The 12,710-nt window shown below is 33.3% G+C and overlaps 2 protein-coding genes across 4 annotated transcripts in view; both read left to right on the plus strand.

Moving 5' to 3' along the window:
- Positions 1 to 11,362, plus strand: LOC111711292 (enhancer of mRNA-decapping protein 3). Its single transcript, XM_023485611.1, has 11 exons — positions 1 to 107; positions 882 to 980; positions 1,647 to 1,766; positions 2,839 to 3,120; positions 3,736 to 3,862; positions 4,573 to 4,655; positions 5,834 to 6,125; positions 6,425 to 6,495; positions 6,707 to 6,834; positions 9,691 to 9,784; positions 10,430 to 11,362. Exons 1-11 carry the CDS (start codon positions 30 to 32, stop codon positions 10,499 to 10,501), a joined length of 1,446 nt encoding a protein of 481 aa, XP_023341379.1. The 5' UTR covers positions 1 to 29; the 3' UTR covers positions 10,502 to 11,362.
- Positions 11,361 to 12,710, plus strand: part of LOC111711291 (putative ATPase N2B) — a 23,310-nt gene continuing 21,960 nt past the window's right edge. For 2 of the 3 annotated variants that reach the window (XM_023485610.1, XM_023485608.1), the window contains exons 1-2: positions 11,361 to 11,616; positions 11,867 to 11,940. In XM_023485610.1, coding sequence (XP_023341378.1) covers positions 11,381 to 11,616; positions 11,867 to 11,940 — 310 coding nt within the window. In that variant the 5' untranslated portion in view covers positions 11,361 to 11,380. The remainder of the gene's footprint in view (positions 11,617 to 11,866; positions 11,941 to 12,710) is intronic. The other variant, XM_023485609.1, reaches the window with a different exon arrangement.

A 12,710-nucleotide genomic window follows, 5' to 3' on the forward strand; every position in this document is an offset into this window, starting at 1 on the left:
TTAAATGTTATTGATGTAGAGAGGATAAAATGAGTTCTGACTGGGTGGGGTGCAGGGTATCCCTTGACTGCGGGGGTCTGGGACACTTCCAGGGCATCATCTCTATGGTGAACTATTTATTTATAACTATTCATAACTCTGTTATTTTTGTTCGCAGTGTTTTTGGACAGAAATTTTCTCTTTATTGATAAGGTTTAAGCCTTTTTAGATTTTATTTTGTTTCGAGTTTTAGTGAGGAACAAAATATAATCCAAAGAGGTGAGAACCTTCGAGATTTAGAGAAAATTTAAGTCCAAAAACTTTACAGCACGTCGTGTTAAAATAATAGTGTTATTGGTAATTTTTTAAGACGTTCAAATCAGCTTTGAAACAAAGCAAAAGTATAAAGTTGATTTCAATTTTATAAAACTACTGTGTACTTTATCATTCTTACTCACATCATCGTGAATTTCATTATGATCGTGTTATAAAGTAATATTAAATCTAAAAAGGCTTCCTTCTCTTAATTATTTTCATTATTTTGGAAATATCCTAATTTTTTTGGGAGGAAATCCGGAAACCAATCAGAACGTTACAGCTAATTTAACTTTATAGTACGAGGAGTACTTTTTAGCACGTTTATTACGAAATTCACGATGAAGTGAGTAATAATTATGAAGTACACAATAGTCTCAAAAAAAAAATTTTCCCTTGATATCAGATTGATCTTTATTTAGGTATCCCTTGATATCAGATTGATCTTTATTTAGGTATCCCTTGATATCAGATTGATCTTTATTTAGGTATCCCTTGATATCAGATTGATCTTTATTTAGGTATCCCTTGATATCAGATTGATCTTTATTTGGTTATCCCTTGATATCATATTGATCTGTATTTAGGTATCCCTTGATGACTCCTCTATATCACTAAGAAATCCCTTCCAGAATGGGTTACCCTGCAAGTTCCCTGCGATCACATTAAACGGATCAGATATCCAGGTATGAAATATTAAGTAAAGTAAGTAAAAAAAATTTTATTTATGAAATATAACAAAAACATACATAATAAAGTGTTTCAGGAGAAAATATTTAAAAACCTCTAAAAGTAGAGGTTGTGGGAATATTTCCCCCCAATTCTAAAAAAATATAAAAATAGAAATAAAAGGAAAAGGAAAGAAAAGGATAAGGAAAGTTACATATTTATTGTTTACACTATATTAGTGGTGGATTGTTTGTATTTTTCGACGATGAACTAACAACTTTTATCTTTACAGCACAGAAACCGGATTTAATGGTTTCGAATCCAGATCCGAAAAGTAAAAGTTAAAACTCTATCTCTTTTGATTGGATTACATTTGTTATCATTGAGCCGTTAGCAACTAAATATTGCTTGGATAAACTGATGAAAGTTTAAAGATAATTAAATTCTAAGAAAGTTTTGATAGTTTATGCTCAATCGTTTAATCGGAACAAAATGATCATGAATGAGGATTATTATGGATTTATTGACTGATTTTATGACTGTGATTGATTTAATTTATTTAATTTATTTGATTTGATTGATTTGATTGATTTTATAATATTTTGATTGATGACTTGAGTGATTTATTGATTGATTGATTGATTGATTGATTGATTGATTAATTCTTTGATTAATCTGTATAGGATCTACGTATACTAGAAACTAAAGAAGAGGTTGCTCTGTCCGAATCAACAGAAAAATCCCGCAGCACTGTTATTGTTTCAGAGAAGAAAAGAGCTAAGCCTGCTCCCACCAAGAATGGGGTATATTTAATATATTTTTGTTTATGTCATTAATACAATATTTTAAAGATATATACATGGTGAGTCAAAAAAAGTGGGATTAGCGGCGCCTGGTGCAAGATTGTACCTTTTTTTGAACTCTCGTGTATGGCGTTTTTAATATTGTTTTTGAAATTTTTTTTGGTATTCCAATGGCTCAAAAAATAACAGAATCACAGAAAATTCGCAAAATTGTAAAAAAAATTCTGGTAAATTTTTAAGGAAAAGTTATTTTCTAGTTCCTTTCTTCTTAGTATATTCTAAAGTTTTAAATTTATGTTTTTCAGTTGAAACCTGAAGATTAAGAACCATTGAATAACCACTTTTCCTTAAAAATTAGACTAGAACTGAAAATTGAAAGTTTTCTTATGACAATTTTGGGAATTTTCTATGATTCTGTGATTCAATCTTTATAAAATTTTAGATTTTAATAGAATTAATTCATACACATTTTTGATTTTCTGAACTTTTGATTTTAAGAGAAAAAAGGTTCGCGGATTTTTTTGAGCCATTGGAATACCAAAAAAAAAAATTTCAAAAAATATTGAAAAAACACCATACAGGAGAGTTGCACAAAAAAGGTACAATTTTCGCCAGGCGCCGCTAATCAAACTTTTTTTTACTCACTCTGTATATATATTATAATATCATACAATTTATAATAATATCCTTCAATCATCCAGGCCAACGGATCCGGATCCGGATCCGCGAAAATATCGATCAGAAACTGCAAAAAAAAGTTTTTACTCCAAAACCCCAAATCTGAAGTTTTGAAAAAAGAGATTATAAAAATTTCCTCATTTCTGAATGGTTCATCAAGTTTTAGGATAAAAATAGGTGAAAAAATAAAAAAATAAAAATTTGAAAATTATTTTTTGTTAAAAAAAAATCAGAAAATCTTAAAGAAATGACCTGGACCTATTTTTTTCCAGTGCGGATCCAGGATCCGGATCCGCATCAAAATTGAATGGATCCTAAGCACTGGTTTAATCCACGAAACAATTTGGAAAAATAATCTGTTTTTAGATATCAGATATTATATCTATTAATTCAGGGCAAGGACGAGAGAAGAACAAACTCGGCCCTTGATAAGAGGACAGGAGGATTCCAGCCTCTAATGTCCTATATCCTCGAGAACAAGCAGTCCCGACAATCTCCGAAACATGGAGCAGAGGAGTTTCGAGGACAGCCGAAGGGTGGGACTCGAACCCCAAACCGTCGATACAAAGACGAAGATTGTTTCAGTCCCTCGGTGTTCGATATTAATGAGGATTTTGATTTCGAGAAAAATTTGGCATTGTTCGACAAACATACTATTCTAGCAGAGATTGATCAGGGAAGGGACAAATAAAAAGTTATCCTCCATGTATGAAGTGTCCGGTCCGATTCACAACGGAAATCTTTTGTCTGAGTAACAATAAAGATGATATAATCCCTTTTTTACTATCCTTTAGTAGTGCTAAATAAATCCGCAGTTCCCTGAAAGGGATTTTAAAGGAAAAATGAAAGGGTGTATAGACTGTAACCTTAGAATCTCAGGAGTTGATTGAGACATATAATAGTTCTATCTGATATATACGTTTTGGTATAATTTTGACACAGTTTTATGTCAATTTCTCGGGAGTCGAGACAGGAACAGCAGATAGATGTCTTAAAGGTATAATTCTACTCCTGAGAATCGCATGTTTCAGCCTATACCCCCTTTCATTTTTCCTTTACAGTCCCTTTAACTTTGGAGAAAAAAAATTGAGAATATTTAATCTTCAGCTGGAAAAGCAAGGATATTTCAATCGTCCTTGATCAAACTTAGGTTTAAAGGGTACCGTTGTTAATCGTATCAGACACTCGTAGAGTGTCTACACTCTACACTCTCCCTTAAATGAATTCTGAAAATATAATAAATATTGAATTTGAAGATAAAATAATTATTACATTTATCCCATCTGATCAGGAATTTGCAAACAAACCTGATATAATTCGTCTAGTGGACTGCAACCGACGACCCCCAGAACCAAAATATAAAAACGACGAAAACATTCTTGGTAACTTCGTCACAGAGTATAGACAGATAGATACAGGTACTGGAATAACACGTGGTTCTTGTAAATCTGGAATCAAAATGTTAAAGGAACGAAATGGAATTAAATCCAATTTCAGAGAAATGTCAAAAATTGTATTTTTTTTTAATAAAAATTAGGCGGCTTACCTATACACTATACATACATGTATGTATGACTTGTCTTGTGGTCAGGGCTGTCTGTATTTTTTGTATCCATTAAGCGTCCAAACGGCTAAGTCAATTGGGCCCCACATTTTTGTGGTATCTCAGAAAAAAATGCCCTTTTTAGTTTGTTATTTATGTTTATTATTTACACTAGGCTTTTAGGGCGCTTCCCGCCCATCTTCTCTATCAACTTTTAATTGTGGCTTTATCTGTGAGCATCTTCTCTTTGTATAGCATAAATTTTTTTATAATGTTTGCGGATTTCAAACTATTTTTTGTGCATTTTAAAAATTGTACAAAAAAAAACTTTTATACACAAATTTTTGACGTTTATTGGATACGAACAAACAAACAGACACTCAGACAAGCTAAATATTATAGATATACGAAGACGACATGTCCTGGCGACTGTTACGTAAAATCTTGGAAATTTTAAATACATGAAAGCGATTCTTACAGCACTTTAATCTTGCATTAATTCGTGGAATCTAAAGAATTTAATTACTTATTTTCATTTCATTTTTAATTACAGTTCAGTATCCTTTAACCTTTCGTTGCTTATAGGAGAGGTTATGGAGACGGAATACGTTACAGACTCTGGGCTAGTTGTTCCAGCAATAAGCTTTCAGCTTAGGTTTAGACTACAGGTAATCAGTTTACAGCTTAGGTTTAGACTACAGGTAATCAGTTTACAGCTTAGGTTTAGACTACAGGTAATCAGTTTACAAGTTAGGGTTAAACTACAGGTAATCAGTTTACAGCTTAGGTTTAGACTACAGGTAATCAGTTTACAGTTTAGGTTTAGACTACAGGTAATCAGTTTACAGCGTAGGTTTAGACTACAGGTAATCAGTTTACAGCTTAGGTTTAGACTACAGGTAATCAGTTTACAGCTTAGGCTTAGACTACAGGTAATCAGTTTAAAGTTTAGGTTTAGACTACAGTAATCAGTTTACAGTTTAGGTTTAGACTACAGTAATCAGTTTACAGCTTAGGTTTAGACTACAGTAACCAGTTTATAGCTTAGGTTTAGACTACAGGTAAACAGTTCACAGCTTAGGTTTAGACTAAAGGTAATTAGTTTACAGTTTAGGTTTAGACTGCAGGTAATCAGTTTACAGTTTAGGTTTAGACTGCAGGTAATCAGTTTACAGTTTAGGTTTAGACTACAGTAATCAGTTTACAGCTTAGGTTTAGACTACAGGTAATTAGTTTACAGCTTAGGCTTAGACTACAGGTAATTAGTTTACAGCTTAGGCTTAGACTACAGGTAATTAGTTTACAGCTTAGGCTTAGACTAGAGGTAATTAGTTTACAGCTTAGGTTTAGACTACAGGTAATTAGTTTACAGCTTAGGTTTAGACTACAGGTAATTAGTTAACAGTTAAGGTTTACACTACAGGTAATCAGTTTACAGTTTAGGTTTACACTACAGGTAATCAGTTTACAGTTTAGGTTTACACTACAGGTAATCAGTTTACAGTTTAGGTTTACACTACAGGTAATCAGTTTACAGTTTAGGTTTACACTACAGGTAATCAGTTTACAGTTTAGGTTTACACTACAGGTAATCAGTTTACAGTTTAGGTTTACACTACAGGTAATTAGTTAACAGTTAAGGTTTACACTACAGGTAATTAGTTAACAGTTTAGGTTTACACTACAGGTAATTAGTTGACAGTTTAGGCTTAGACTACAGGTAATCAGTTTACAGCTTAGCGTTAGACTACAGGGAATCAGTTTAAAACTGTTTAAGTATTGTTTTTTTTCTACTTGAAAGATTAGATGATCATGGTTTTGGATTGAATATTGTTTTTTCTTGCAGGAAAGATTAGAGGATCACGGTTTCGGATTGAGTAAGCAGACAGAATTGATGGGCCGTGCAGCTACAGAACTTTGTCTCCAACTTCTCGGTGGTCAGCACAGACTTGCCGTTAATAACACACATCAACTCCCTCTAGCGGTATTCCTATGCGGCACTAGCAGGCCAGCTGTTTTCGGTTTAACAGCTGCCCGCCACCTGGCCGGTCACGGTGTACGGACCCAGGTCTACCTTCCGGAAACTGGAACACAGTCCGGAATTCTGGAACAGGAACTAAGGCTTTACAGGCTTACAGGAACACAAGTCAATTCTATTAAAGTAAATAAAACAACATCAGCAAATCGTTTTTTCATTGATTCTTCCTTTTGAACGGATGAGCACTGATTATATGTTGATTTAAATGGGGTTAATACGTCTTGAACAAAACTAATCTTTCATCTTTAAAAACTGTAAACAGGAAAATCAGTTAATTTCCCCTTTTAGCGAAAATAAATTGAACTTATTTGAATTGAATTTAAATATGTTTTTTTTTCTATTCAAAAGTTCCGAACTCAAACGTTCTTTAATCTTTATATTTGAATTATTGTGAATCAGGAGGGAAGGTTGTTACTAAGGCTAAAGATCTTCCGAAAGGCTCAGTAGACGCAGTTGTAACTGCACTAGAGGTACTTTTTAATAAGGCCCTAATCCGAAAAATATTATTCGTCTTAAAAAAGTCGCGCTTTTTTAAAATTTCTTAAGAGAATCTTCTATTTCTCCTCAACTTTTATTTATAGTTTACTAAATACATAAATCAATCAATCAATCAATAAATCAATCAATCAACAAATCAATCAATCAATGATGATTCGATCAATAATATTTGTCTAATGTAAGGATGAGGAGATGTGGTCACAGCAGAGAATACAGCCCTGGCACAGAGCAGCTGTAGCCTGGGCCGAGGGGTTGAAGGCTCCTGTTCTTTCAATAGATCCACCCCCAGAACTACCAGCTCTTAATCCTAGGTAGGGTTAGGAGGAGGGGGCAGGGGTCAATATTTTCTTGAAAAATCATTAAAATAAATGATTTTTTGGGGGGAAAGTTTAAAAGATGAAAAAATGTCTTTTGACTAAATTTTTCATTTTTTTCAATTCATAAATAATCATGGNGCGTTTCAAATGAAATCGTTGAAATGGGATTTTCTTGCTTTGATGGTGAAACAATTTTTAAATTTTTTAATTCAATTTAAGGTGTAAAAGCCTTAATGTTTGTATTCCTCTGTAGTAAAAGTCTATATAATTGTATTACATTGTGTAAAAGCCTTAATGTTTGTATTCCTCTGTAGTAAAAGTCTATATGTTTGTATTCCTCTTTAGTTTTAGTCTAAGGTTTTTGGTTTGTATTCCTCTAATGTAAAGGTCAATATGTTTGTATTCCTCTGAATTAAAAGTCTATAGTTTGATTTTCTGAGTAGTAAAAGTCTTTATTTTTGTATTTCTCTGAAGTAAAAGTCTATATATTTGTATTCCATTGTAGTAGAAGTCTATAGTTTCTATTCCACTGTAGTAAGTCTATATGTTTGTTTTTCTCTGGAATGAAAGTAAATATTTTTGGATTCCTCTCGCAAAAGTCTAAATGTTTGTATTCTACTGTAGTAAAAGTCTATATGTTTTCCATTGTAGTAAAAGGTTATATGGTTGTATTCCTCTGGAATTAAGGTCTATATGTTTGTATTCCACTGTTGTAAAATTCTATATGTTTGTACTCCATTATAGTAAAAGTCTAAATTATGCTTGCATATCACTGAAGTAAAAGTCTATAGTTTGTTTTCCTCTGAAGTAAAAGTCTATATGTTTATATTCCACTGTAGTAAAATTCTTTATGTTTGTACTCCACTTTAGTAAAAGTCTTTATGCTTGTATTCCACTGTAGTAAAAGTCTTTAAGCTTGTATTCCACTGTAGTAAAAGTATTACAAGTCTATTTTACAGAAGTAAAAGCCTATAGTTTGTGTTAAAGTCTATATTTTGGTATTTTACTGTAGTAAAAGTCTTTATGCTTGTATTCCACTGTAGTACTTACTTGGGAATAGTTGTAGATTTGTCATCAGAGTTCCAGATAGGAGCATAGAGATGACGTCTTTATGTATCCAGCATTTTACTCATAGGTTTCTCATTCCTGCTGTTCTGGTATTTTATCATATAAGTACTTGAAAGGTTTAATATTTCCTGCTCTTTTGATATATTCTGGTAATTTGTTCCATTTCTCCGCTACTCTGTTGGTGAAGAAATTTCTTCTAACCTCAGTCCTGCATCTTGTTGTTAGTATATTTAATGCATCAGAAGATTGCCTGGTAACCCTAACTGATTCTTCTCCTGCAGTTTGGAAGAACTGTCTCCTGTCTACATCATCGTAATTGTGCATGAGTTTGAACACTTGAATCATGTCATATCTAATCCTTCTTTCTTCTAAAGATTGAAGACCAAGCTCTTTTAACCTATCCTCATACTCCTTGCTTTGCAGACCTGAAATCATTGTTACAGCTTTCATTTGTACTTTTTCCAGAACCAATTTGTCCCCCTCTTGCCAGGGACACCAGACAGGTACAGAAAATTCTAGGTGTGGGCGCACAAATTGTTTATATAGATTCAAAAACACTCTCTTATCTCTGTAGTGAAACGATCTTGAGACTTGACTGAGAACAAATTTAGCTTTTCCAGCAGCTGCTTCACATTGAAATCCAGGTTTGAGGTTGTTGGCTAGCTTTATACCTACATCTGTTTCTTCTTCTACTGATTTAATATCAACTCCATTCATGCTATATTTATACTTCTGGTTGTGTTTGCCCAGGTGCATGACTTTACACTTATTTATGTTAAACTGCATGTCCCACTCCTCAGCCCACTTCACCAGTTTATCTAGGGATCGCTGTTCATTCTATCTTGATCATCTTTAATTTTGTTAGCTGCCTTAGTATCATCTGCAAATTTTTTAATGGTTGTTATGTTGATTGCACATTCACCCACATCATTTATATAAACAATAAAACCAAGGGGGACCCAACAGTCCCCTTGTATTGTAAAAGTATTAAAAGTCTATTTTACAGAAGTAAAAGCCTATAGCTTGTGTTAAAGTCTATATTTTGGTATTCCACAGTAGTAAAAGTCTGTTTGTATTTTACAGTAGTAAAAGTCTATAGTTTGAATTTCACTGTAGTGTAAGTCTATATGGATTTCCTTTGTAGTAAAAGTCTATATGTTTGTATTCCATTGTAGTAAAATTCCTCTTATTCCTCTTATTTAAAAGTCTGTATGTTTGTGTTCCACTGTTGTAAAAGACCGTATGTTTGTATTCCATTGTAGTGAAAGTCCATATGTTTGTATGCCACTGAAGTAAAAGTCTGTAGGTTTGTATTTCTCAGGAAACAGTGCTTATGATCCATTTAATTTTGATGCGGATCCGGATGCTGGATTCTGGATCCTCACTTGATAAAAAAGGATCCGGAACCAGGTCATTTCTTAAAGATTTACTGAATTTAACAAGCAGAAGTTTCAAATTTATTGTTATTTTTTTGGCTTATTTTTATGCTAAAACTTGATGAAACATTCAGAAATCGGGAATTATTATAATCTCTCTTTTTTCAATAGTTTTTATTTGGGTTTTGAGAGTAAAACAGTTCTTTTTCAGTTTTTGTTTGACATTTTGCCCCGGCCTTAGATCCGGATTCGTGGATCCGCACATTTTTGCCAGGAAGCCAGTGCCAGGAAGCCAAAATCTTGCGGATCCAACGGATCCGGATATGGATCCTAAGCACTGCCTGGAATAAAAGTTTATATGTTTGTATTCCCCTGTGGTAAAAGTCTATAGTTTGTTTTCCTCTAGAATGACCCTGGTGAGCCTACTGCCCCTGGCGCACCCGGCACAGTGTGGGAATCTGTACCTGGCTAACCTAGGGGTTCCTTGTAATGTATTCAAGGCAGGGGTCAACATATTTTTATAGTTCTACAGTGTTTGCGTTTAGTACAGTACAGTGTGTCTTACCAAACATGATATTTGATGGCTATTCAATGGCAATGTGCGTTTCAAATGAAATCGTTGAAATGGGATTTTCTTGCTTTGATGGTGAAACAATTTTTAAATTTTTTAATTCAATTTAAGCATGATTCTTCATGTCTCCTGCAATTTTGAAATCAATCAAAAAATACAAATTAATGCTGGAGTATAACCCACTACACTATCAGGGCGCTTCGCCTCCATCTTCTATTTTAACTTTTAGTTGATGATCAATCTTTCAGCATTTTCTCTTCGATGAAACAATAATAAATTTGTTTGCTGATTTGCTGATTTTGTTTCCGTTGATTTTCAAAATATTTACGAAAATCAAAATTTGTTTGAGACAACTGTTTGTTATTCTGACCATCCATTAACCTTCCTTGTAATGTGTATGTACCCCCTCAACCCTTCCCAGCTTTATAATCGTAATTTTCCTTTTGAAATAAATAAACTTCCAAATAATAAAAACAAAAATTTGAATTTTTTACAACCCCCCCCCCCCCTCCAAGATCCTAAAGGAACGCCTGCGATTATGAGCACAAATCTATAATTGACCCTTGCTTACTAGGAGGTGGGAATAAAGTTTGCATCTCCTTTCGGAGCCAAATTCGTTATCCAGCTCCATTCTATGCAGCAGTAGATCATCCTCTTCTACTAGATCTATCCAGCTCCATTCCATGCAGCAGTAGATCATCCTCCTCCACTAGATCTGACAACCATCTAGTTTTTATTGTTTTAACATATCAGACATTCATTAATTGTAATAACGAATTAAACTTGTCAGTTCATAAATTTTTTTAACTTATCATTCTGGGACCAAATTTACGAATAGTAAGAAATAATTTTCCTTCACAGGCTAAGTTGAACCACTTCTATTGAACTGGAACTGGTTCAAAAGCGATGTGGTTCAACTAAGTTGAACCACTTCTATTGAACTGGAACTGGTTCAAAAGCGATGTGGTTCAACTAAGTTGAACCACTTCTATTGAACTGGAACTGGTTCAAAAGCGATGTGGTTCAACTAAGTCAACGTTGTTTGAACTACTAGCTACTCAATAATTTGGTCCCTGGACTAGCTACTCAATAATTTGGTCCCTGGACTTTCTATTTATGTATTCATTCAAAATCTCTCGGGCATTTATTATGTTAGTTCAGCTAAACGATATTTTCAAAGCAATGTCCATTTTATAATCACTATCTACTAATATTTGTAGCGTTCATCTAAATTATGAATCTATTTAGTTGAGTTTTAATTTAAGCCGTTGAATGGACAAAAATCTCTTAAACTGGGATTTGAATATTATTCCACCAAAATCTCAAATAATCATATTGTGTTTCTTCTACCCGCGGACAGTGGTGGATTTCTGCGAAAACTTTCTGTGCCTGAAATAGCTCCATGTATAAAAAGTGGAGGGAAACATGTATACCTTAGTATTATTATCACTTTGTAATCATAATCTACATTGTTAATTTAAAAGGTGAAATTATTTTATTTTCAGAAGTTTATTTTCTCTTTGGAATGCTGGGATGTACGAATTTAACAACCCGGCGTGGTGGTGCCGTTACATGCATCGTTGGAGTCTCTAAAACAATTAATAATTCTAGTAATAATAATAATTTAAGAAGAAGTGGCCCTGTCCTGGTGAACCCATGTCAAACGTTAACAACTTCAAGAGCAGAGGAAGGAAGTTTAGGCAAACGTTTGAAAGGAATTCCGAGTTCTCGGCTCACTTCTCAGTTTAGTTTGAAATCTAGGCAAGATATTTTCCTTGTAAAATTCTAATTTGTTTTTTTCTGTCAAATAACAGAAAAAAAAAGATGTTAAAATGTTAAATATTCAAGTAAATAATAATTATACCCTTTTATCCAAATTATTTTACTTTCCCTTTAAATTTCTTTTTCCTTAAAAGTACAATTTTAATGTGTACATTTATTGTGTATTGAAAAGGTGTTGTACATTGTACACTGTACATGAACAAAAACATGATTATGTATTATGATTTAGATTTTACGAGACATCAATTATCAGATATTATTCTGCAGTACCTTACACAAATCCAGAAACTAGAGGTACACGAGGTACACGACCTAATGACCAAACGACAGTATGGCAACGGTTTGCCAATTACAAAAATCGATTTAGACATTTTACAGTTGGTTTTCACATTTAAAACCCATAAATTTTAAATCTTTACCATTTATTAATGACCTTGGGACATTAAAGAAGTTAAGAAAGAATAAAATATTAACTGACATTAAAATGAACCCTAAGTTGGACAAATCCATGATCCACGTAAAAATTTGCTTAATCGGCCGGTGTCCGAATTTAATGAATTTAAGCCGCGTCTTAAATTCCCCAAAAAACCGGTTTAAATTGAGCGCCGGCTTAAATCTTGAAAAATTAAATACAATTTTAAGTGGAACTGACTATATTTGTGCCGCGCCTTAATTTTAAGCCGCGCTCAAATTCTTAAAATTCGGCCTCGGTTCATATTTGAAATGTATATTTCACACTCACAGCCGTAGCGTTTCGAACGTCGAAAGTTTATTTTAAAGTATCACACAAAATTGTATTCTACTATTTCACTTAAAGAGACTGTGCGCGTACTCTCTAGTGACCCTCCGTGCAAAAATGACAATGTTCTATTCACATCGGTACTTTTTTTCATCAAGTATGAATTAAGACATCAATGTTTATATTTTTGAAAACTGATTATTATTTTGAATTGGTGTTTCACTACAAAAGTTACTCCGCATTTCTATTGCAGGAAAATATTTAGGAATTGTAAGAATTAAACCTAGAAAAACAACAATATCTCCCAAACTGTTGATCAGATAATGCATTGGTT

The sequence above is a fragment of the Eurytemora carolleeae genome, unplaced genomic scaffold, assembly GCF_000591075.1.
Source record: "Eurytemora carolleeae unplaced genomic scaffold, Eaff_2.0 scaffold986, whole genome shotgun sequence".
Lineage (NCBI taxonomy): Eukaryota > Metazoa > Arthropoda > Copepoda > Calanoida > Temoridae > Eurytemora > Eurytemora carolleeae.

Bases quoted from the DNA above. Each gene is read 5' to 3' on its own strand.
- LOC111711292 (XM_023485611.1), top strand. From the start codon at position 30: ATGAGTTCTGACTGGGTGGGGTGCAGGGTATCCCTTGACTGCGGGGGT. The intron at 3,863-4,572 runs GTACTGGAATAA...CGTTGCTTATAG, and splicing joins GTATAGACAGATAGATACAG to GAGAGGTTATGGAGACGGAA. The intron at 9,785-10,429 runs GCAGGGGTCAAC...CTTGCTTACTAG, and splicing joins TTCCTTGTAATGTATTCAAG to GAGGTGGGAATAAAGTTTGC.